The following is a 24,730-nucleotide window of genomic DNA, read 5'->3' as shown; positions in this document are numbered from 1 at the left end:
GGAAGGAAGGAGGGTCTGACCCACTAGCTACACTAGCAAAAGCATTGCTTTCGGCCTAGGGCATACCTGTGGAGCTCAATCCCACACTCGTAGCACAAAGAGAGAATAAAGCACTTCCAGTATATCAACCAAAGGAAATTACCAAGAGAAGAGAGACGGAAATGCATTTCTACATAGCACGAGAAGGCTCCAAAGGCTGCGCACCTCTATGGAAGAAACGGTATCCGAGTGCGGGTGCACAAGCCTACTTGTAGCGAACCCAGGCGCAGTCGCGGGTCAAATAAGCTTGATTTAACAGCCGCATTGCCTGCCTACCTAGATAACCAATGTCCAAGTTGCCTAGCCAGAGAGAGTAAGCGTTACCAGAAGCCGCTTTCGATGTCGGCATGTATTTTCCACGTCGTAAGCAACATGCGCTCTGAGATATTTCTTGTGAGGGGCGATATGTGTGTTAATAAGCTACATAAGCTAGAGGAACTCGCTCCCTCTGATCAATCTTAATTCGATGGCATGGAAATCTATGTCGGCGCTACATATCAGCACTCGATGTTACATATATTGTCCTAGGCAATGGGATAGTGGGGCTTCGTTGTTATCCAGGGCGAAGCCTATATGAATAGTTTAATTTTTCAGAAAGTACATAAATTTTACCTACGCCAAAGTAATTTATTCGGGATTATTTACTTCGGCAACCAAGTTCTTGGATTGTGTGTTTCCTCTTTAAGAATCGGCTTTACTACAGGGATATTCACGGACGCACCACGACTTTCTATTACTACAGCGCGTAATTCGGGAGATGTAGACTTGTGTATTCAGTCGGGACAATACATAAGGCCGGACAGCTCTAGCAAAACAGATATACGATGATTCTCTATGCAACTGACATAAAAATCACCTTCAAGATATGCTAGGCTCTTTGCTGCTTTCTTGGGTCAAGCTAGGGGGATCTGAGCAAGTAGTTTTGTAAGCTGGACTGAAGACTTGCTTTGGAGAAGGTGTGAGAGAGGAATGGTAAGTTTGAATACTCAAGTGCCAGTAGTGTCTATCAATACATGGACTTCAGGTCAGGGAGTTTGCATCACCGCCGCCTTTCTCTCGCAAATAACCTTCGTATCCAAGTGAATACTTGGAGAGGAGCTCCTTCATTGCTTGTACAACACTGAAATATAAAAATATTACTATCTGGACAGGCACAATTAATGACGCCGGGGGTGACATCAGACTTACAAACCCCTTCGCCTAAGAGTCTCCGGGTAGAGGGACGATGCGTGGAGATCAAATCTCCTATGGGAGAAACGTTAGCTTTCGTAAGCACGAAAAGGGACTCACTGGCCACGCTGTGCCGACTTACAAGCGATATAAAATACCCCTATCTCTGAAATCCTCGGCAGGCTCCGTCACGGGGAAGTGTTTCAAGTATTCGGCGATATACTTGTCTGTCATTTTGTGCCGCGGTGCCCACCAGGGCGCTAGATCGTCTGTTCGTTTGTGATTAGAACATCTATGTTCAGACCTGACGCCGTCTTCTTTCTCTTGGATCTCTTACATTCATTATGGGCGTAGAGGAGCACGCCGTCGAATATCATGGGACAGCCGGTAGTTACGTCAACAGAAGCGTTCCCATCCCAGAGATCTCCGTGTACGAGCCTTGGGGTCAAATTCCTGCCTTCTGATTCCATAGGGCGTAGTAAGCACGGGATGACTTTGGTCATGAGGCCCTCCCGAAGCGCCCTCATTTCCTCTTCAGGACCGTGTGTCTCTTCCTCGATATCAAATAACCCGCTTAAGCCTTTCGAGAAGCATTTCTCCCATGTCTTGCTAAGAGGGAAATACTGCGGATTTCGACCGCTGTAGGTGATGTGTGGGAAGCCAAATCTGCCCGACGTCGCCGCGCCCCTCTTATGCATTTCTGCCACGAGGGCCGGGAAGTCGGATACGTCTGGAATGCCCTCGGACATCTCGTAGAAGCGGCACAAAAAGAAGTAGGTATTGGGCTCCTCTTGGTAGATACCCCATGCGATTGGCTCTGCCACCATCTCGGGCATGACACTGAAGGGTCTTCATCGAGTTGAATTCTGACGATACCATATTCTTCCCGTGTTCGAATTGGTGCACCTATTGATCTTTTATGAGTACTTGGGGTGGGAGGATTTACGCCACCACTCTCATACGATCATTACCTTTATGAAAAAGGGTGTCTCTTCTCCAGCCTCATTTGTTGCATCGATCTTGGCAGTCCTAGCCCAGTACGAAGCACCACTGCGAGAGATACCAAGGACTTCTGTACCAGCAGGCAACTCTGTGTATCATGAAGGTCAGCAATGTGAGAAGTCCTTCCACACCGACGGATGACGCAGGTTCTCACTTTCCCGAACGCCTTGGTCAACGTATTGAATGACCTGCAATGGGACTGGAGTCTCCCTGTTCCATTTGTCCGCCGCCTGTAACGACATTGTGACGGTAGCTACGTCTTAGAGATACCTTAATTGTATACAACTAGAGACACTTTCGGGGAATATGAAGAACAAAAACGAAAAAAGGAAAATCCCCCCAGAGAGACAAACCCAGCCATATCAATGGCCTCTCGGGCGGCACTCTTATTACCCCGTCTGTTGACACACCGCTTGGTGTGAGTGTCAGTCACCTGGAAGTCGGGTTGGGAGTCCATCTCGCCGGAGAAGAAGACAGGGTTGAAGACAGAGGCTCATTCCATGCAATTAGCCACTTTGAGCGCTGATCATTTGCTTTTTATTGAAATTTACTGAACAACCCGGTCAAAGGATTGGCTTAGAAGTGACCGTAAGGGGCGGGGTTGTCAAAACATGAAACATGGGCGATACTTTGCTTCACATGTTATCAGTTATGAATTAATAAACGCATTTGATGCAGATACACGACATTCTTGTAACGTCTGCTACGTGCTCATATTGTGCTTCGACCCGGCCCACTTGTCCATATTGGCAGCGGCGACCTGCCAGCCCCCTCTTTCCCCCAACATGCAAAAGAGAGCCTCGGGATGTTTTTCGTGCTGGTTACTGAAGGCCTCAGAACCAGAAGTCGTAAGAAAGAGAAAACCCGAGTGAAGCCTCTAGCCCGCACCAGCTGGAAGCCGGGTCCCGACTGGGAAAGGCTTATCTCAACCCTTCTCCCCATCATCGCAGTGACTCCATCAAGACGTCCGCACAACGTGTGCGAACCTCATCCTGCACTTGATTGCATGGAAAATTCAAATCGCGAAAGCTCATGGTTTTACGCACCCGCTGCCGCAAGTCAAGTTGATGGGCGCGCCCCAGGACCCCAGGATGGAGCCGCCAGACGGGCTGGCTCGTACCAACTCGTCCTCCACCAAGTCCTACTTCAGTCGAATCCTCACTCGCCGACTTGGTGGCAATGAACACCGCAAAGATAGTTCCAAGGGGCCTTTGGGGCTCACGACGCTTTACCAGCCTGAAACTGACCGGCCTGAAACTGACCGGCCGGTGGTTGCCGACCTGGTTTTTGTGCATGGCCTGAATGGAGGTTCCCACAGCACATGGAGCAAAGACAGCCTGCCGTCGCACTTCTGGCCCCGGGAATGGCTCCCGAAAGACGATGCCTTCCAGGACGTACGGATACATACATTTGGGTATCCTTCTGCACTAAGTCGCGAGTCGATTCTCAACGTTCATGACTTTGCCCGGTCTTTGCTCGCTGCAGTCAAAGACTCGCCAGTGATGAATCACGAGGAAAAGGTACGTCTGTAGTCCGGCTAATCCTTGTAAACATGACGTGCTCACGTCATGTACCATGTAGCCACGTTTAGTCTTCATCGCCCACAGCATGGGTGGACTCGTTGTCAAGCGGGCCTATATTTTCGGTCACCAAGCAGCCGAGTTCTTGCCAGTGGTGGAGCGAGTCTGCTCCCTCCTATTCTTAGCTACTCCTCATCAAGGCTCGGCACTTGCACAAACGCTCTCTCGCCTGGTGGCTTTAGTTCCTGGGGCGCGGCCATTCGTCAACGATCTGCTACCCCAGTCCGGGATGCTTCAATCCATCAATGAAGAATTTCCGAGAATCTGCTCCAACCTGTAAATCATGTCTTTCTATGAGACGAGACCAATGAACCTTGGAGTCGAAATGCTGCGGAAACCTTGTGTACGTTGATACTCACGGCAAGGTGCAACTGGTCCACTCGACTGCAAGAGAGTTCCTAACCAAACGGAACCTAGAATCTGCCTTCACGGTTTCTAGAGCCGAGGGCCACCGGCGGTTAGCCCTGGTGTGTCTACGTTATCTCATGAAGAACGAAGGGAATGCATCGAAACCTAGGAGATTCGGGTCCGATTCTGATGTCAAATCGACCCACAGCTCTCCTCAACCGAGGCCATTTGTAGGCTACGCATCGACCTTCTTGTTTCGACACCTGAACCTAGTACTCTCCAAGGAAGACGATATTTTCGTCGAGCTAGCTAAATTCCTTGGAGGCACCAGCGTCCTTCGCTGGATCGAGTTCAATGCGATTAATGGCGACCTACATACAGTCTACCAGGCAGGCAAGACCATAAACGCGTTGCTGAGCCGGCGGGCGCGGCACTCGCCTCCAATTGGGTTTGGGCAGCAGCAACACCTCGCTCTGCTGGAGAAATGGGGAGATGACTTAATCCATTTGGTGACTAAATTTTCCGGCTGTCTGAGAAGTTCACCGCAATCCATTCACCACTTGATCCCCCCTTTCTGCCCCAAGGACTCTGCCATTCGACAACAGTTTTCCAATCCCTATCGAGGAATCAATGTCCAAGGCCTTTCGGCTCGGGGGTGGGACGATTGTTTGACAACCATCACATACGCCAGGGGTACTAGGCCCAATGCGGTTGCGGCTGGTACGGGCTTTTTCGCCGTGAGCATGATGACTGGCACCATTATGGTGTACGATGACTCCATATTCCAGGAAATTCATGATTTAAAGCACAAAGAACCGATTTGGAGGCTTGCCTTCGCGGCTAGTGGTAAGTACCTGCCTCGGCTGGGGCGAAAATGGTTCGTATATGGTCCACTCACCAGGGCCAGGAGGTCATGAGCTTCTCAATACCGTCGCTCTGTCTGGCCATGGCGTTTGGGGAAGACGACGCGATATTGCGGATAGCAACGAGGCAGAACCAACTATTTGCGTGGGACATGGAGTCGGAGCAGTTGTTGCACGATGAACCAGTGAATTGGACCGCTGACTTGGAAGAATCATTCCAGTTCAGAACGCCGACCATGGCAGCACTGGGTTCCGAGACTCACCTGATGGCTGTGATATATAGCGGGGAAGACATGGTCCTATGGGACTATCTCGAAGAAGGAATCCACGATGTTTACGAGCAAGACATTCGGTCAAAAATATATGGGTCACTCAAGATGCCGGGGAGCTCATCAACCGTTCGCGCCGTGACCTTCAGCAATGCGATAGACACCAACCGTCTGGCAGCGACGTACACACATGGAGACCTTGTGGTGTACGATACGCAGGACGGAAGGCCGGTGGCGACTGCTCCGACTGTGAACACCATGCTACTGGCGCCTTCCTGTGACGGCCGGACACTGGCTGGCGTTGACTCTCGTGGAAACCTGACACTCTTTGAGTTTGAAACCCTGCGTTCCTTGTACCGGGTTCATTTTGACACCGCAATAATACCCAAGGGGCTCGCATTCACAGCGGATAGTCGCCGTTTCATCGAGATTCGTGGGGATCAGTGTCGGGTGTGGGAACCGACAATACTGCTTCGTCAAGACGACCTGGACGAAGAAAACAGCGACACAATTTCGATTTCCACCGGTCCTCTTGAAGTGTCGCACCTAATCCGAGAAATAGTCAAAATCACCGCTGTCGCCTCCTGCAGGGCTTCTTCCGCCGTTTTTTGCGCCAAGGACGACGGCTCTGTCCACGTGTATGAAACGGCGGGCGAGATGGAAAGCCAGCAGCTCTTTGTCCAAACCCCTGGGTGTTCCATAGCACTCCTCTGCCTGGACGAAAACACCATGTTCCTCGCCTGCGGTGATCTATCAGGGCGGGTCACAGCTCGCAAAATACTTCAGCGCAATGCTCCGCGGCGAACTTCCACTTGGGAAATCGGAGAGCCGCTCGTCAACGTCCGGGCTGATGTCCAGGGCTTGCTCAGGCAAATCCTTGTCTCGGGACGACATGGAAGACTTCTGGTATCAACAGAAGTCTTCCACGCTCAAATCGATAGGTCCCGTGGTGACCAGTGGCTCACTATTACGAGCAAAACCGAGTACCTGATTCAGGCCACGACCGAGGGCTTCAATGTCTACAAATGGGAGACACTGGAGCAGCTGCGCTCCGTACAGGCGCCCTTCGCCGGCACCATAGATCGGGTCATCTCACTACAACATCCGCGCATTTTCGCCACGATATGCAAAGAAGCATCACCCAACGACACACCTAACACAATGATCATCCAGCTCTGGGACTGTAATCAGCTTGGAGATTCCACTATGCCGATGGCACCAGAGAAGGAGATCAACGGCCTTTCGTCCGGCGTGGAGATCATCATAGGTGCCTTCGGTGCGAGGATGGTAGTCTACACGACCGACCGCTGGATCGCTTCGGTCGATTAGAGGTCTCGTCGGAAGACTCGGTGGTTCGACACTTCTTTATTCCAAGCGACTGGATCAGTGTTGTCAACAAGTCTATCATGAGCGTCGGCCAGGCTGGGGAGATTCTTTTCGCGAAACAGTCCGAGCCGGCAGCCATCAAGAGGGGCCTCGAAGTGTTAGAGGGCGGGGGCAATTTCAATCCCAGGAAGGGAAGCGGCCAGCGCGGAGCGAACCTTGCATTGCGGCAAGCTTTAAGTCAAGGGTCGTCGCCAGGGACAGGCGTATATCGCCCTGGCGTTCGTTCACCTATGTCATACTAGCCCCGAGGGGTCGGTCTTGTGGAAAGGAAGCCAAGGTATACTCGAAACCAAACCCGCATGTCTTGCAACATATGGTGATATGGTGGTGGATTCATTTGAATTTCCACGGGAGCCTTGACGCGACTACTTACAAGAATTTGCTACGTTTCTAGCCGATTCCTAAGGAATAGCATCGAAAATACGATGCCACTATCTAGGTAAGTTGACCTAACTTTCACAATATTCTGGACAGTTGGTGGCACTACTACCCCGGTTCAGAAAAGTCTTCATGGATTCGTTTCAGAGTCGCGTAATGCTATCCTCCGGCTGTTTGCTGGTAAGCGAGGGGTGTGCCGTGTGCCAACACACAGTATGTATTCATCTAGCTGGTATTAGATAGGGCATGGCGTGTTATGACAAGCATACATTAATACTATGCAATCTGTGTGTTTGGGAGTGTCGCCCGAAGTACGATTAGGAGGAGCGACTGCCTTCTTTGCATTCCCTTCACCGCGCCAAGAGAGCTCCCATTAGATTGCGGCGTCTCAATTCTTTTCATTAAAAGGGTTGTTTAATAAAGTAACTGTTGCTTCCGGAAGATTTACTGACACTTATCCAAGAATACGCAAGTATGTCTGGTCAGTCCGGACGGACTCCCAATTTTGAAACACCATGGCCGGCGGAAACGAGGCCTTAGTGCCGTCGGATCCCAGAAATAATACTCAGCCGCTTGCTCAGTCCCGCTACACGGTCTGGACCCCGCAAGAACGCCGCCTCTTCGTCTGTGTCCTGGGCTACTTGGCGCTGGCCTCGTCACTGTCAGCTAACATCTACTTCCCCCTAATCGACGTTCTGGTCGAGAGATATGCTGTATCGACGCAAGCTATCAATCTTACCATTACGCTGTTTATCGTGTTTCAGGGCGTGACGCCGTCCTTCTGGTCGCCCCTATCTGACACATGGGGCCGCCGTCCCGTTTATCTCTGCACCTTCACCGTTTTCACCCTCGCCTCGCTGGGGCTGTCCATCGTGGACCGCAACTACCCGGCCCTGCTTCTTCTGCGCGCCCTTCAGAGTGTTGGCAGCTCGGCCGTTGTATCACTAGCTTACGCGAGCGTCGCTGATGTTGTCGCTCCCTCGGAGAGGGGTGCCTACCTGGCGCCCATGCTGATGACTGTAAATTTGGGCCCCTGCATCGGGCCCGTTGTCGGAGGGGGCATCGTGGTGGCGACTGGAGATCCAAGGTGGTGCTTCCGCGCGCTACTGATCTTTGGGTCGTCGGCTACATTGATGATCGGGTGGATCATGTCGGAGACGAAGCGGTCCATCGTAGGCAATGGCGCCGTCCCCGCCAGGGGCATATGGAGGACATGGTGGACTCTTCTGGTCGAGAACAGGAAGGTGGCGTCTGTCCGTGAGTATATGCGGAATCAAATCGGCAAAACGACAGGAAAAGGGGATATGTCGACGACAACGGATTCGGAACTCGAATCAGAGATGAATGTCGGAAAGACGGGGTGCGGGAGTGCCATCCTTCCCAACCCGCTGCCGTCGCTCCGCATTGTCTTGTACGCCGACGCATTTCTCGTGCTCTGGCTTTCCGGGCCCCCCCGGCGCTTTGGTTCTGCGTTCAGACCTCCCTGGCGCCTATCTTCGGCCTCCAATACGGCTTTAATCCCTTCGAGGTCGGGCTCTGCTTCCTGGCCGGCGGGGCGGGCGTCATAGCCGCTGGCTTCGTCTCGGGGAAGCTTATGGACTGGAACTACAAGCACGTGGCCCGAGAGGCAGGGCTTCCCATCGATCACGTCCACGGAGACGACGTGGAGCGTTTTCCCATAGAACAGGCCCGAACCCGCGGTTCTATTGTTATCATCCTTGTCTCTCTGTGCATCGTCATCGGCTACGGTTGGGTCATCGAGGTGCGGACGCACCCGGCCGTTCCACTTGTATTCCAGGCCTGTATCGGGTGCAAGAGTGCCACTCTGCACCAGATATACGGCGCGTTGATCGTCGACATATTCCCCGGCAGAACAGCCACGGCGGCCGCGTCCAAGAACATTATGAGGTGTACGCTGGCGGGTATACTGGTGGCTGTGCTGGACCCGCTCGTGGGCGCGCTGGGTTATGGCTGGGTCTTTACCCTGCTAGGCATCTTCGATGCTGCGACATGTATTCTGGCGGTTCTAGCACTAAACCGATGGGGGAGAACATGGAGGAATAGACGGAAAGTAAATCAAGATGAATAGATGCAGAGGTTATGCATAGACCAGTAATAATGACGTAATTACGCTACACGCTTTATATACATATATATATTGAATGTGGTGTATTATACCGTCCCATGGAATCCTACGGCTTATGAAGACAGCAGGTCCAAAGATCCGAGGTATAGCGGGCTAAACTACCCGGTCCTTGTACTGCAAATTTGTATCCTCCGTAACCATTGTTTTACCCTCGCACTATCAGTTTTCTGCTGAAATTAACACGTAGGTCAAGTTCAATGTCGGTGTAGGGCTATTGATTTTTAGTAGGAAGCCCAACTCTACTAAATTCTTCCCCATCACTTCGCAGTGGGCATGCGTGGTCCCTATAAACCGCCGCCGGATTCCAACCGACTGTGCTCGTCGCCGAGCCAGACATCACTCTGTGGTACAGCGACTTATGCAAAAGCCAAGCTTAGGACTACTAAGCCAGCGGGCTTTAAAAAAGTGTGACGGTGCCCGGAATCGAACCGGGGTCTACACGGACTCGTTATGCCGAAACCACAACGTGTTGTACTGACCACTATACTACACCATCTACTCTCACTGATAGTCAATGCGTAATAAATATGTATATATATACGAAGAAATAGTAATCTAGAAGTGAATAGATTTTAGGCCTCCGATCGTTATCGTAAGTTCATAGATAATAGGGGCATTAGACCATCCAAGTGTTTCATTCATAATTCCACAGAAACAGTTTAGAAATCAGCTAGCCGGATATTCCTATGTTTGTTATGTGATAGGTTAAAGCTTTCAAAGTCCCTTGAAACGATATTGTATTGTGATGAGCTCTTATTCCTTTTCCTGCGGTGTGCTCAGAAAAGGGGGTTCGAGTCTTGTATGTTCTCGAGATAAATAATGCATCCACCGCTTTTTCTTAAGCATAGGACTCCTCGCTGAGGCCCGTGCCGCCCCCTCCCCCTCGTTATGCACCTATAATAAAACAAAAACTATTGTAAGTTGACATTAGAAAACGGAAACACCATGGTAGACTTACAATGACCCATTGTTCGATAACAGGGCACATGATTCATCCGGCTGCCATAATCTACTTGAGTATAAACAATGGATTCCCTGTTAACATCCTTCTTACCAACGTCTATCATGGTCCACGCAATGTAAGCGCAAATCGACAGACGCTCAAAATCCCGTGCCGAGGCAGATCGCCATTAAAATGAGTGCCGCAAACCGCAACATCGATGCTCTACCTGATGTGGATATCCCCCTTCGTTCTTTAGAGTTGATGTACCCGATGCGAGATCATCCACCGTCTCGAGGTATCCATAGCCCCTTCACCACCTGCCCCTGGTCAACTTGCCACGAGCACGCCACCTTCCGTCACCCAAACTGCTAGGTATTCCCGGCGCTTCCATCCCTCCCCCTGCACACCTTCGCTCCTGCGCTGAACGCCGTTGCGCACGCCATGATCATGACCTTTTACGAATTCTTGTGCTATACGCTGACTGAAGGGTTTGACATCAACTGGATTGGAACCTTTAAGGATAAAACTTTTCTGTGCCTACCAGTAACCATAAGGAACAAAAGTATAAAATGCCGAACGGCATCAAGCTTCATAATCGAATGAAGAGTATTACACCCCACCCACCGCCTACCAAGATTTTCGGGTAGCATAAAGTTGCTGACCCAGTAGAAACTAAAAGAGGGGAGTTCGCGTTGGAGTTGAACTGTTTTCGTTTGATATTTCTAAAAACCAGCGAGAGAATCTATGACAAGATTCAACAGGTAGTGTGAGCATGACGCATAAACACCGTTTGGCCCTCTGTTAGATTTACCTGGTGGACGAGTGCCTAATTGCAGGCTTAATTGTGTCATAAATGTATTGTAAATAATACTTTCCTTTTCGAACCCTTCTGGATGATGACACTACCTGTTCAACTGTAAAATGACCTGCGTGCCGGAAAGTTCGCATAGTGTCCTGGATATGGTGGTTGTGAAGTCTTGAATATGCCGACGAGACAGGCAGTTTGAAGTCACTCAGAAGCTCGTTCAAGCGACCGGATATACTCATCAGTGAGGTTTGAATCTCAATCCCAGCTTGTTACTTGATGGAGGACCTCGGGAAGATGTTGATATTATGTAATATGCATGCCGCCATTTGCCACTAACAACAGTGTCATTGAAGTCACGATTTTTCCGTGTTGGTAGCATAAGGACTATGCCTCCGCAAAGGCTTGCCATAGAACCCAAAATATGGCACAAGCAGACAACCCAAGCCTGAAAGAGATGGATTTCAACAGCCTTCTAGTCTACCGGTAGCCGATCGCGCTAAAGCTACTCAATACTAGTGACTACATATTCTGGATGTCTGTAATGGCATATAAGGCCCAGAAGTCGGAAACCTAAACACATTCAAGCACCTCAAGCCTCCATACGCATCGATGATATTGCGGTACAGCCATACCACATATAATCGCGCTGCCGTTGAGCAGCGAACCCCGATATTGCGCATGATCCAGTGCAACTGGTACTCCGAAACAGACCCGCAGCGAGAGGTACCGTTGCGGGAACCATGATGGGAACCCAATACTCGGGATGCGTATCATCATGATTCTTCTACTTGAGAAATGCGGAAACACGGTCTTGACGCCGTGTGCCTGCTTGGCTGGCGAACCTGGTCTTGAGGCCGAGGGCGATTTAGTGAAATCCAGAGATGGTGGTACTCTGGTCGTAGACAGTGATCCAGAGTTCAGAGTAGGTGGTGTAGAAAACAAAGAGAATACCATATAGGAAAGCGTTGTACAAGCAAACCACCTGCACAATAGAGAGCGCGGCCAGAAGACGTCCCGGTCGGCCGAGATTGGGCTGGGCAAGGTGGATTTCGCAAGTTACAATGCCTCTGCTACTCGCGACAGTCTGCACCGCCCGCGGACAAACAACCCGGCCGAGACGGTCAAACACGGTTGAGTCATGCTTTCTTCATATCTCATGATTGGCCCTGGGGATGAGGGCCTCGAAAACTTCGCAGAGGGGTCGGTCATGAGGATGCAGGCGGTCTCTAAGTCATAGCAACTGCGTTCAGATGGAGTACTCGAAAATCCGTCCGCTGTATAGATGAGAAGCAAACAGGCCGAGGACCTACCAAGGAAGCACCCATCATCGCATTTGCATACGTTATCAGGCCCTTGCTTGTGTAGACGTCCTGTATCATGATTTACTCAAGTCGGCAGGTGCAGGATAAAGCCAACAGATCTTGAATCATGGACACCACTAAGAATGAATAGCGTATGATACCAGATTAGGCAGACGGCGTCGATTTTGAGCAATCGGAGGGTGCGAAAGAGACGTGGGTATGCCAAGGACGATTAAGGTTCGGGCGACGGTCGTCGCGACATGATCCCTGGAAGACTCCTCTTGCCACTCTGGATGGCAGTGCATGCTGTTGAAATCAACCGCACCTATGATGATGCCATTCCTATCGAAGGACGTTGGGTGCGTTCTGGACTGTTCCGCTGTGCAGTCTGGGCATTGTCACCGGCTGATACCTGGAGGAACGCCGGGAATGAGGGCAGATGATCCAGGATGAGGTTCGTGGTCTACGACTACCGGGCGACTACGGAACCTGACTGTACCCAATAAATCAACATCATCGGGAGCCCAATGGAAGCATCTATACTCGGATATTAAACAACAATGCAACCTGCCTCAACACGCGCTTAGACATGCCTTGGATTTCATAAAACAGACGGTTATGGAGCGAAAAGGTGTGCTTTGGAAAGCGCTCGAGTCCATCTTGATCAGATCGGAATTCAAGCAACCTGCTCTATCTGGCTTAGCGACAACACTTCCTAATCGCATCTTGATGCTTTCCAAGCCTATTTGGCCACCACGGTTGATTATAGATGATTATCTCAGCCAGAAATATGGATCCGTGCCTGACGCCAACCCGCAACAGCAGCAAAACTTCGGCGCCAGCATGCAATATCCAATACCATCATTCGATTCTGCCAGCAATGGATCCGCCGTGGCATTGTTCTGCTTGCATAATGGTAAGTCAGCAAAGAGAGCACGACTCGAGCTTTGCTAGGTTCGAAGCGGTGGGTCATAGAGGGTCCGCAGCACAGCAATAGCAAGGTAGACGAGAAGTCTTCGGACAATAAATTTGGGATTCGACTCTTTTCTCACCCGTTCTTTCCCCACTGGTGCATGCCGCATCGTGGGCCCCGCTGTCTGTATTCTGATCATAAGTAGATCAAGATGCGCCCGCAAGTTACCTCGTCCGTCTTCAGACGACTCACCCGTACCTTTACCAAACCATCCCGACTTCATATACCCCCAAGGCCCTTCACGTCCACGACTCGACCGCTCAAGCTCGTCAGTCCCCAAGTGCGAACCGCCAGCTCCAATCAGAACATCAACGTGCCCCACCTCTCCACCCCTGTCACAATGGCCTCCGCCCTCAGTGCCAACTCGGTCCTCGAGCTGATCAAGAACCGTCGCTCCCACTACCCGCTGTCCAAGGACCTCAGCGTCTCCAAGGAGCGCATCTCCGAGGTGGTCAAGGAGGCCGTCAAGCAGGTCCCCTCTTCCTTTAACGCCCAGTCCAACCGCGTCGTCGTCCTCTTCGGCGCCGAGCACGACAAGCTCTGGGACATCACCTCCGAGGTTCTCAAGGCCATCGTCCCCGCTGACGCCTGGGAGGGCACCGCGGGCAAGATGGCCATGTTCAAGGGTGCTGCTGGAACTGTAAGCCTTTTGTCCCCCTACCATTCACCCGTTGCTTCCAAAAGATGAGAAGACGTCAAGGAAACCAAACACGCTAACATACCACCCCCAAGGTCCTCTTCTTCGAAGAGCAAGAAACCATCCAAGGCCAGCAAAAAACCTACCCCATGTACGCCGACAAGTTCCCCACGTGGTCGTCCCAATCGGTCGGCATGCTGCAGTACACCCTGTGGGTTGCGCTCGAGGCCGAGGGCCTGGGCGCCAACCTCCAGCACTACAGCCCCATCATCGACGAAAAGGTGGCGGCCGAGTGGAAGGTTCCCTCCAGCTGGAAGCTCGACGCCCAGCTCGTCTTCGGTGGCAAGACGGGCGAGGCTGGTCCCAAGGACATGCTGCCCATTGAGGACCGCGTTAAAGTCTATGGCGCTTAAGAGCTGCTAGGATGGGAAAGGAAGGGCAGTAGCTGATGTTGATGATGGTGATGGCGTACTTGCATGGCACGGAGTTCATTGAGGGATAAAATATACATACACTTGGAGATTTGAGTTAATGAACATGGCCACATGGTATAGGTCATTATACCAATAAAGAGCATGACTCGGCTCACCAATTCCTAACATTCTGCCCAGCTTTCTTGCTTGTCGCTTTTTGACTTCTGGGTGTCCCCAACTGGCCTCAAATCAAGTGCCAACTGAGGTGATGGGAAATTGCCATTTAGACGGACTAATTCATTGCCTTGATGAGAGAAATAATGACCAAGATTCGACCTGTCGATACCTTCAAGGGTCAAGAACGAGAACCAATCAACTCAGACCTGGACGACAGATTCGGGTGAAACCTTCGGATGCGGCTGACTTGATCCCGAACGACTGACTCGAGACTGCCGACATCACCTACGCAACACGCAAGAGTACAGTTCGAGCACCACAAACGTGCTCACGTTCATAGTCATGGAGAACATCTCTTGTGTCCGAAGATCTGGACGAGAAACTGACGTCATTTTTATATACACTATGCAGCCATTCACATCCTTCAATGCAGTTCCGTTGTGCCATGTCCACTCCCCTGTCGACTTCTATTGAGCATATTCAATCAGTGTCCTAAACGCCTAATCCTATTTTCGTTGATGCAAGACTCCTATAGGCGATTCCCTTTTGGCATATGTGATATCGTCGAGAGGTGATGATATCGCGTATTCAAACAAGCTGAACAGCTTCGATAAAGCAATGTCCGTCGTCTCGACATCCGTTAGGCAGCTCTGATGAGATGCACTACTTTGATCAAATCCACTTTCTTCCCAAATTCTTATCTTGTAAACTTGCCTCATTCTGTCGTCGGTGCAAGGGCTTTGCCACTGTCAACAATGATTTGTTCATCGATGCGCTTTTCCGTCTCTCCATACTCAAGTCGCTTATATGTCGTAATGCGTCCTTCGTTCATGTCGAAGTCAAAGAATCGCACGCGTCGGATGTAATCGCCGTATCCGCCGTAGCCACCGAATCCGGCGCCACCGCCGTAGCACATCCAAAGCTTAGGCCGATCGTCTTCATCAGTGGAAAGCATACAGTATTCGTTGGCGTGGTCACTGAGTGGTTATGTTAGCAGATGCACCTGGCAGCAGGCTTGTGAGGACTCACTGTCCACAGCTCACCATCACGACGCCCTGTTCAACCAGAGCGTCGCGGAATCCCGAATTATACCCAGGAGCTGTAACGCCTTCTCTCCATTCACCGAAGTAATAGGACTCCGTATTCGTGTACTCTGGCAGCGGGATGTGGATAAAGGCGAGGTCCATGTGGATGTGAGTATACTGCTTATTCTTCTTCTTCAGACTGGACGAGGTTTGCTTGAACCAGTCGATCTGGTTCTTCTTGATCCAGTCGTAGCCCTGCCATTGCCTCTCATCGGGGGAATACGAGTGCGAATCCAGCAGGTAGATGGTGAGGGCAGGATGGGTCGACTTCCCACGCGCTAGTACCTCGATGTAGTAGTTACCCACGCCATCGATATCATCAGGACCAGCTTTGGAAAGTGAATAAGGTAGTGATTCAAGCAGCGACATCTGAGAAGCTCTTGGCAAGGATTTCTCGTCGTCGTGATTTCCGAATATTTCAACATAGGGGATCTTGCGCTTATTTAGTATATCCGCGTACTTGAAAATGGCCTGCACCACAAGGTTAGCCGTTGCTTTGGGGGGGAAGAATTATCCATGCAGACATACTGTCTGCGCATCTGGTGCAGTGCCTCCATTGACTTGGTCTCCACTGAGTACGACCAGGTCCGGCTTCTCCTCTTCCAATAGCTTGATGATGAAATCCAATGTCCTCGGGTCTGCCTCGCACTTGCCCCCATGGTATTCGTCAGGGACCGCGTCGCGACAATGACCCACCCCAGTGCTCAAGTGCAGATCTGCCAGCTGCATAATCTTGAACTTGCCATTGTCCTTGACCCTGGGTTGAGGCTTGGTGGTCTCCACCTGGCTACCTCTTCGGACGGTGATGTACGGTGCTGGGATGTCCGAATTGGGCTCCAGGAATATCGGGGAGCTGGTCATGTGCCATCCCTCTCTTGCGTCCACGGCATCATGGCCAAACAAGATATCAACCGCTGTGATTGCCTTCTCGGAATCGCTTGCGTGGACCTTGGACGAGCGCAACACCCACAAGCCCAACGTGCGAAACTCCCATTTCTCATCGGCCTCGCCCTTTGCACTTGTTGACGGATCCAAGCGACTAACCCGAAGATCCATAACCACTTTGTCTTTGGCAGTAAGCTCCTCCTCCTTCATCCTTCGCACGTGGACATATGCTTTGGAAACCCATCCCTTGCCAAGATAGAGGTCTTTCTCGATGCGATGCCATAGTTCCGAGTTCAGCTTGCAGGATGAAAGCGGGTTCAATTTGGAGCATTGCGTGATGGCGATGTCCGTTATGACGAGCCCCGGATGGTGCTGGGGCATGTACTCGTGGATCGCATTGGGGATGACTCGGAAATTGCGATCGAGGAAAAAGACGAGGAAGAATGTGAAGATGGAGGCGGCAGTAAGCTGGCTGATGGTGCGAATCTGTCGTCAGGCACAATGTTACGGTCAGCATGGCAGGAATCGCGCGTTTGGACAGAAAGAGGCATGAAGCGACAGAAAGCCCATCAAGATTCACTCACGATTCGTCGCGTCATGATTCAAGGCGCGATATTGGGTCGATTTCTCAAACGACCCAAACAGCTACAATCTTAGCACTGAGCTAGCACAATCGAGCCAAATAGTACCGGAGGCGTAGTCCTATATAACGTGCCCTGAAGCATTTTCGCCCTGGTATAGGACAGGTTCTTAGGTCTTTTAATGGTGTCTGGAGCTGTGCAGCGAAATGCCTGTTGATGGAAAGGAGGCAAAAATCCGGTCAGCACTTTACCAGATCCTGGAAGGCCACCCGAAATGCTGATCTGGGGTACGGCGTCCCCACAAGAAGCAGTTTATCCCTTTTCTGGCCTTAGTGGCTGGTTCGTGTGCCATCAGCTAGGATGGAGCTAATCTAGGTACTTGGGTACCTCTAGCGCTACAGCCATGCTCAAGTAGTTAACCTGATGTCAAAGCCGCACCTATTATTTTCTGACAATGCCTCACTTTCCCTTGACGAATATCTCATGATTCCAATGGCCCTGTTTTGAGATACATTGGCATTGAGAATCACAGAGAATGTGAGATCCGAGGATGACCTTGCTCAGGTCTGCGGCTCTGCCCCTGCCTCGGTGTCTCCAGGCCACGCGATGGTTCTGCTGCGCATCTCAATTCAAGCAGAAAACTTTCCCTAGGACTTGTACATGCTTTTTGTTCAATTAAAAGCCTGTCTATGCCTTTCCCATCTTTGTATCTTGTTGTTTGTTCCCTGATCCGTGTCCGCTGACCCAACCACCGTACATAACATGATCAGCTGTCTCTGTGAGCAAGGAAGCTACTCTACCGGATATATATGGCCGTTTCCGAAAGTAGGTGTAGCATTGCAGCACCCGAATCAGTGACAGGGAGGAGGGTCACACGCATTCGTCAGATGCCATCGGCAAGATATTAGATTGTGTGACTGACACCACTGGGAACGAGTGCTATCTCGATACTCCGTCATCATCTGAATTCACAGAGCATTCAATCTTCTGCATGGGTCTGCAGGGAAATTTGAGCCACTGCTATATACATGTACGTCGAGCTAACATTTTCCTAGTGAGTAATTTGACTACATGCATGCTCATACGCCGAGGAATTCTGAGATTAATTTTGAGACTGCCACCCGGGTTTCGGCTATAGTGGACATCCATATCGATATCCTTGGCGAAGGCACTGATCCGGAATGGATGGGCTTACAAGGCGGCTCGCTCGTTAAATCAACAGAGCCAACAAAGCTTGTGTCTGGGATCTTGCTTCTGCAATCCGCGCCTATGGGTTAATATCATGCGTAGGGTTTGACCTGCACAGACTCAATTTGTAGATGAGCAGCTCGCTATAGCTTACGGAGACCGTTTGAACTCACGTGGTGCCATAGTCAGGGCCATGGAGTATGATAAGGGACACGCCATTGGAGCTCAGAATCTATCGCAGAGGCACCAAAGGGGTCGATACTTACTCAGCGTCAACCGCTGGTGGCAATATTTAGGCTCACATCTGCCAGAGGTTGGAGCAGCGTCTGGTAAGCCATTCTTTGAAGATGCGGTCATTGAGTTGCCGTGCTTGGATGTTGGTGCAGACTTGCTTGCCGCTTCCGTCGAACGGATGGTAAACTGGTGTTTCTCATGCCTTGGACCTTGGTGTCCTTTGCCGAGATTCCACATAGGCTACGGTTAACTGGTGGGACATACGTCGATGTAAAAGTCAGAAACTTCAGTCCAACATGCTAGTAACTTGATATTGGTGATCTGTCGTGGCGACAAGAGTATCCAGGGCGCTGCCAGCTATGCGGATACCAAGGCTTCCAATGGAAAAGCTTCTCCGACCGGCAACTTCTCAAGGTCATTGCGACATAGTGATTTTTAAGCTCTATCCGGAAAGTTAATCACGTTGACACATTGAGACCTCCTAGAGATGCAGCATTGAAAACAATGGAGGAAAAGGGGGAGAAAGCTTCGAGATGAAGAAGACACAGAACGTCCGAGGAAGATCTCTGCCGATCAACGACACGAGATATACCACAGGCACTAAACCAAGTTGACCAAGAACAAGATATTACGAATAGATCAAAGGAAAGGAAGTCTGGAAGCTCGAGTCAGAGATATCAGGCGGTACCCGAGAACAACCAGAAGACGACATCACCAGTATGGCCGCTGGACACACAGGAAGCTCCGGACAAGAGAGACTTAAAGGTATTGTCGTCGCTCGAGATTGCGGGGACTTCTAGAAAGTCCATCGAAGCACTCGATGCTTGGCCAGTTCAGACGGAGAGGCCGTGAGCAAAAAGGATTCGGAAAGAACAGAGGCAAACAAGAATTGGGATGGAAAACCATTAAAGGGCGGAGGGAGGCGTTGGGTCACAATTTTCTTGAGCAGTCTACGGTCCTTGAACAATCAGATGCATGGGATTCCTCACCCGTAGACGAACTTGCGAAGGAACGCTTCGAAACTCGGTCTGAGACAGAGGGGACTGATAATAACGCACAAGAAACATTAGATTAACGGCAGCAGTATGCTTAGAGCACAGAAAAAGAAACGCATTCTTGCAAGGATCAGACCATGAGATCACCAGCGCCCGGAGCTTCGCTGCCAGAATCAAATGACCCAGATTAGCAAGCTCAGATCGAGGGAGAACGATGCGATGGCGCCGAAGATGGATCCGAAACAATATTGGAGATCAAAGACTTATTGGTAGAATACGATGACCAGATTCAACGAGTATAGGGCGCGGAACAGACGATGAACTATGCGAGCAAGGTCAGCTCCCAACCCAAGATGACGGAAGCGCAGGGATCCCAGTCTATCCGGTCCAAACTTCTCCCAAAATAGGCAAGTCGGCTACTGAGGGAGTCACCACTCTTTTATGCTTTTCAGAATACATATATCCACCCCCATGACATCCACTTGGTGTTTGAGATCAGGTCGCTAGTTTCGATGTTTGATCGTTTCCATATTGTTTCAATATAATCTTCAGACAATTCAATCCGGGGCTATGTTTTGGGGATATCTAAATGTTTTTGGAAATCCAATGACGTACGTTAAAGTACTGCATTATTTTCTACGTATAACAAATGTTGGCTCCAAATTTTGCCCTGAAGGGCAAGGTAACGACACTCCTCCTTCCTATCCCGCCATCGCCCTGTGCCAAAGCGACTCTGACATATCTCCATGACCGCCATCGGAACCGCGTCTGCATATCTGGATGCCTCGTCGTCGTTCCGCGGTTTCCACTTCTAGTCCCGCCGTGATGTCTACTAGAACGAATAATGGAGTTTTGATCGGCTTGCAGTACGGCACCATGGACCGGGCGAGTGAAGACGTCGGTGGGGGTCTAGTTGAGGTCCCGGGTGAGGATATGGTTGCAGAGCTGGGCCATCTTGTGGGGGTAGGCGTTAACTTGGAGGCGGAGACTCGGGCTGCAACAGGTGAGTATGTGCTTTGGTCTTGTCAACGCTGGGGGAAAAAGAGAACATACTCACTTTGAGTTATCTGAGAGGGACGATGTGCTGTCCAAGGAGTTGGAGGATGAGTTAGATTTCATGATTACCAGTCCGTGAGAGGGCTCAGGGGAAGAAAGTTGAAGAAAACCTAAGCTCGTGTTAATTCCTTTGAAAAGTTTGGTCGTGAAATAGTTGTTGTGAATATAGGCCGCCTACTCAGGTAGAGGCTGCATTATACTCGGCAACTACCCCTCCCGAAGCGAGAAGCTTTTGCACAAAGGATAGATGAGCTCGGCATATATATTACATAGTGGATGGGTTGTGATGCTATTGACATATTTGAAGCTACGCTTGGCAAGTGTCGAAAATTCCTACAAGAGGACTAAACACTGTCTTGTAGCTGGGGTTGACACAAAGGGGTTCATCATGAAAATGAAATAGATGACTATGTATCTAGTAATGAGTAGACTTCCCTCTCGGTTAAGCTAGTCACTTACTCCGTGAAACCTGTTGGCATACTGCCGAGGGTAGATATCCTGTTTAGAAGGGTAAGCACGTTTTCGAAAACACTGTGATGTAGATTTCTGCAGAAACCCCCCGCCTGGCTTCAATGGAGATGTCTTCAAGTGAGATTTCGAGTTCACATTCCGATCCAAGAGTGGGTTAATATTTGACAGCCCTTAAAACGTAGTTGAGGGAAGTGCTTACCTGCGCATCTTTCAAGCATCATGCCAGACTCTTGTGGTACCATTCCAACTAAACCACCGCTCAAGCGTCTCCAAAGTCAACTTCTTCATCGGGGTCTACTACAACTCCCCTAGAAGCCCAATCCAATTTCTTCCGGTTTGAACCGCTCTACTCCACGGCATTGCCCCCAGCATCGCTTCCTTCACGATGGGAATCTATTCTCTTGACCGCCTGAGAGATCTCTTACACCAGAACCTCCCCAATCCCCTGCGACACATTCTTGTTATAATAACCCGCTAGTTTCTGGTGCTGCATCGTCAATCCCGGTCGGCCCTGAAGTCTTTCCATCCTGACCCTCTTGGCCTCGCGTAGAAATAGCGAGAGCGAGTTGACGTATTCCGCACTCCTAGGCATACACAAACTGGGGAGCAGCTTGTTACACACGTCGGCGATTTTGCTCATCAACACTGGGAAAGACCGTGTTTTCCAGGCATCCCCCAAAAGGTGCCAGTCAGACTCAGACAGGAGGTATCTTTTCCTAAGGTGAGGATTCCTGATGTGGTTGGTGGGTTTTGCCCCTTTCCCTACTTGCTTTCCATTCGGTGACTTGTTGTTCGCTTCGTTGAGATGTCTGTCTTGGAGCTTCTTCCAGTCGTCCCGGTAGAAATAAAATATATTTTTTATGAGTGCCGCAATGGCATACTTAAAGCGACCCCATACCTTGCGAAAAAGTGTCTTCATGGCACACTTGAAGCGAGACCATGCTTCGTCGGTAACGTCGCCAAGAACGGGTTTGATTGGCTTCAGGAGCAATCCTACGACGCCAGCCAGGACCCACAGTGGGAGGCAGGCAATCATAATAGTATACCTCAACAAGTTCATGAAGCGTTCTTGTGAAGAATGGGACAACTCGGGGCGGTTTTCAACATGGTTGGATCGTGCGGACTGGCTCGTGGGGCGAGAAAGGTCCGAATGGTCCACGGGTTCGTGAGCTGGCTCGGCATTCTCGTCTTGGGCATCGTCACTTTGGTCATGACTGCCACTTGGACCCGCAGAACGACTTCTTTGATCAGTTCTATGAAAAGAGATGCCTCTAGAGCTGCTCCTACTATTTATTTCCCTACCGGTAGATGAATACTACTGGTGTTAATCTAAGTACACCGTATCAACTGACGCAGAGATTGCACTCACATTAGGAAAACCTCTCATATCACGAAAGTCTCTCACTATGTAGAACCTCAATCTTGGGTTCCCTTTGGACTGGCAGACTTTTATATTGCTTGGTTGGTAGTATTCGGCCAGGGCACCGCGATCATGTTGCATTTCGAGATGTCGAGGGTTCCAGGTGTCTCGCATATTCCGTCACTTCCGATATCCTCCTGTATGTGTTTAGGCCAGATGAAGTCAATGGAGTGACGGCGTTTGTAAAAGTCGCCTTGTTTTTTGACCTTCTCGTCGCTGATAATTTCTGGCTTCCGGACATAGAAGACTGCGTCATAACCAAGGCTCAGCTGGTGATAGTCAGTGTCTGTACCACTGTGATTTTCGACGGCACGAGCAATGGGAACTTGATCCGCATCGAATAGTTTAAGCAGGACATCAGTTGATACGAGCTTGCTTCGCTCGACGGAGATACCATGGATCAGGCTCAGAAAGCCTACAACGCCGATAATAAACGGTATTAATTGACCAATGGAGTCTAACGTATAAACACCAATGATTTTATTACAATGTAGTGTCAGTTCGACGGAGACCATGGTCCAAACGATGGTAAAAAGATTGGCCGCACGTAAGAGTTTCTCAGCCGGGGGTGATCTTTTTGGAGGGTTAGAGTGAAAATATCATCCAGTTTTACTGTTTTTGTTGCTTACTTGAGGAATGCCATGATTCTCTTTCCATAATTAGGCGAAGCTGGCTCCGCATTTGTATCTTTTTGGGCCGTGACCCAGAAGGGATAGGGGATGAGCGGAATAAAGTCGATCTTTGGGCACCACTTGAAGAGTAAAAGACACAAGAATTGCACCGTGGTCCTGAAGGTAAAAATATAGACATCAACGAAGGGTATCAAATAACACTTTAAGTCGGGCCGCTTTTCACCTGCTGATTGTTTCCCGTTCGCCCCTTTCCAGCCCATGGCGAGGGAGAGTCGGGCCCAGTACTTGAGTAAAAACCATGACATCGAGAGGATGTCACGGCCTCTCTGCTTTTTCTCCAGCATCTCAGCCTCTTCAGCTCTCAAGCCCATTTTGGCCACAGTCTTGTGGCGTTGCAGGTGAATGATGCCACTGGCACCGAACCACACTGCCAGTCCCGAGATAATGCTGGTCTGAATGAACAGGAACAAGAAAAAGGCCACCATCATCAGGACCTCTCGCACAAAAAGCACAGCATAGACCGCACAAATGACGCTCGACTGTATCTCGAGGAAGTACCGTATACCGCCAGCGATATCGAACCTGGAAAATAGGAACGTGTAGTCTGAACAAGCATTTGCGCGTCGATGCAAGTCCCTTCCCCGGAACCAGAACCACACGCCATACGCGCTAAGTCCGGTGGCAATGCTGAGCCGAAATAAACTGCCAATCAAGGGGAATCGTATCTTCTTGGTGTGGATGTCGATAGTCGATGTGCGGTGTCCCCATATCGAGAGGATGGAGAAGAGAAAGCCAAAACAGAGGTGGAGAAGCACTACCAACTCAGCCGTCTGGGCCGTGTTTTTTATGGTAGCTACGACCGTCGCAATGAACAATGCCAGCAGGAAGACGGTGTTAATCTCGAGGCTGGAGTCAATGGCGCGTCGAAGAACGTGGTTGGCAATGAATGCCGTGATCCACTGAAGGTAGATACCAGTGCGGATGCCTAGGTCGTAAAAGTCGGGGTTGCCCTCAATTTCGCAAGAAGCTGGTGCAGGACCTGCGGACTGCGCTTGTCTTTTGGAGGCGTTTGGCTTGAATTCACGCCAAATAGGGGCCCCCATTGCAAGGCCGAAGGCAACCAACAGCTGACGAGATACAACGGCCTTCGCATCTTGCAACCGTATACCTAAAAATACAAAAATATATTATTATTATTAAATACGCCGTAGGCTCGAAGCCCCCGGTACCTCTACAAGTGCTCCCGTATGTCAAACCGTGCCCTAATGGCTGGACTAAATACATACGCTGCTACGTAGGTTCGCTCTATTAGCGACTGCGTTACGTCCACCACAATACTATGTTAGTTCTCACCCTACTAACAAAGTCCCCCTGAGAAGATCGATATTATCCGGGCTTAAGCGCTATCCGGCCAGTCCTGAGTAGCCACCTTGTGATAGTCCCGCTGACTACTGGTTTCCCCGTCGCCGTTGCCAGGTCTCTACGTGTATGCAGCGGCCATGGTGCGATAGTGGCCCGTAGGCGCTCTCTCGATTCTTCCAGCAGGCCGCAAAAGAGGATTACGTGCTCTGCCGTCTCGGGGGCCTCTCCACAGCGGCATAACGGCGAGTACACACCGAAGGCTCCTATCTTAAATAAGAAAGCTGTAGTCCTATTTTTCCGGTCCTGATCTGGCATAGGGTAGACGCCTCCGGTCGGTTTAGGTCTGAGTACTTGCCCTGTTTCGGCATTCGCATCGAGGGGCCCTCCT

General features: G+C 50.4%; 7 protein-coding genes and 1 non-coding gene across 8 annotated transcripts; 3 read left to right on the top strand and 5 right to left on the bottom strand.

The window, feature by feature from the left end:
• Positions 1 to 1,185: 1,185 nt before the first annotated feature.
• On the bottom strand, positions 1,186 to 2,263 carry BCR38DRAFT_22989 (Fructosamine/Ketosamine-3-kinase). The gene is made up of 4 exons (XM_040854309.1): positions 2,181 to 2,263; positions 1,547 to 2,115; positions 1,352 to 1,478; positions 1,186 to 1,284 (listed from the first exon to the last, which is right to left on the bottom strand). The coding sequence occupies exons 2-4, from the start codon at positions 2,043 to 2,045 to the stop codon at positions 1,224 to 1,226; spliced, it is 687 nt and encodes a 228-aa protein (XP_040721503.1). The 5' UTR covers positions 2,046 to 2,115; positions 2,181 to 2,263; the 3' UTR covers positions 1,186 to 1,223.
• On the bottom strand, positions 2,166 to 2,453 carry BCR38DRAFT_480385 (uncharacterized protein; the record flags this gene model as incomplete). Its single annotated transcript, XM_040863270.1, has 2 exons — positions 2,166 to 2,299; positions 2,366 to 2,453. 2 exons carry the CDS (start codon positions 2,451 to 2,453, stop codon positions 2,166 to 2,168), a joined length of 222 nt encoding a protein of 73 aa, XP_040721502.1.
• An 849-nt stretch (positions 2,454 to 3,302) lies between these two features.
• BCR38DRAFT_480384 (uncharacterized protein) lies at positions 3,303 to 6,600 on the top strand (the record flags this gene model as incomplete). The annotated part of the gene is made up of 4 exons (XM_040863269.1): positions 3,303 to 3,731; positions 3,793 to 4,067; positions 4,231 to 4,985; positions 5,123 to 6,600. The coding sequence occupies 4 exons, from the start codon at positions 3,303 to 3,305 to the stop codon at positions 6,598 to 6,600; spliced, it is 2,937 nt and encodes a 978-aa protein (XP_040721501.1).
• Positions 6,601 to 7,550: 950 nt separating this feature from the next.
• Positions 7,551 to 9,169, top strand: BCR38DRAFT_493696 (major facilitator superfamily transporter; the record flags this gene model as incomplete). Its single annotated transcript, XM_040864709.1, has 2 exons — positions 7,551 to 8,264; positions 8,405 to 9,169. The coding sequence occupies 2 exons, from the start codon at positions 7,551 to 7,553 to the stop codon at positions 9,122 to 9,124; spliced, it is 1,434 nt and encodes a 477-aa protein (XP_040721500.1). The 3' UTR covers positions 9,125 to 9,169.
• A 420-nt stretch (positions 9,170 to 9,589) lies between these two features.
• Positions 9,590 to 9,677, bottom strand: BCR38DRAFT_t26. The gene has a single exon. It is a non-coding gene; the product is annotated as a tRNA-His (tRNA).
• Positions 9,678 to 13,546: 3,869 nt separating this feature from the next.
• On the top strand, positions 13,547 to 14,256 carry BCR38DRAFT_404936 (nitroreductase; the record flags this gene model as incomplete). The annotated part of the gene is made up of 2 exons (XM_040857904.1): positions 13,547 to 13,846; positions 13,939 to 14,256. 2 exons carry the CDS (start codon positions 13,547 to 13,549, stop codon positions 14,254 to 14,256), a joined length of 618 nt encoding a protein of 205 aa, XP_040721499.1.
• A 516-nt stretch (positions 14,257 to 14,772) lies between these two features.
• Positions 14,773 to 17,213, bottom strand: BCR38DRAFT_418342 (Metallo-dependent phosphatase-like protein). The gene is made up of 4 exons (XM_040859219.1): positions 16,988 to 17,213; positions 16,047 to 16,889; positions 15,463 to 15,989; positions 14,773 to 15,410 (listed from the first exon to the last, which is right to left on the bottom strand). Exons 1-4 carry the CDS (start codon positions 17,000 to 17,002, stop codon positions 15,149 to 15,151), a joined length of 1,647 nt encoding a protein of 548 aa, XP_040721498.1. The 5' UTR covers positions 17,003 to 17,213; the 3' UTR covers positions 14,773 to 15,148.
• Positions 17,214 to 22,377: 5,164 nt separating this feature from the next.
• BCR38DRAFT_480379 (uncharacterized protein) lies at positions 22,378 to 24,083 on the bottom strand (the record flags this gene model as incomplete). Its single annotated transcript, XM_040863268.1, has 2 exons — positions 22,378 to 22,921; positions 22,978 to 24,083. The coding sequence occupies 2 exons, from the start codon at positions 24,081 to 24,083 to the stop codon at positions 22,378 to 22,380; spliced, it is 1,650 nt and encodes a 549-aa protein (XP_040721497.1).
• Between the last annotated feature and the right edge of the window lie 647 nt (positions 24,084 to 24,730).

Source organism: Pseudomassariella vexata (assembly GCF_002105095.1).
Source record: "Pseudomassariella vexata strain CBS 129021 chromosome Unknown BCR38scaffold_1, whole genome shotgun sequence".
In the NCBI taxonomy this organism is placed as follows: Eukaryota; Fungi; Ascomycota; class Sordariomycetes; order Amphisphaeriales; family Pseudomassariaceae; genus Pseudomassariella; species Pseudomassariella vexata.
The sequence above is the reverse complement of the archived record's forward strand: the minus strand, read 5'-3'. Positions and strand labels throughout refer to the sequence as shown.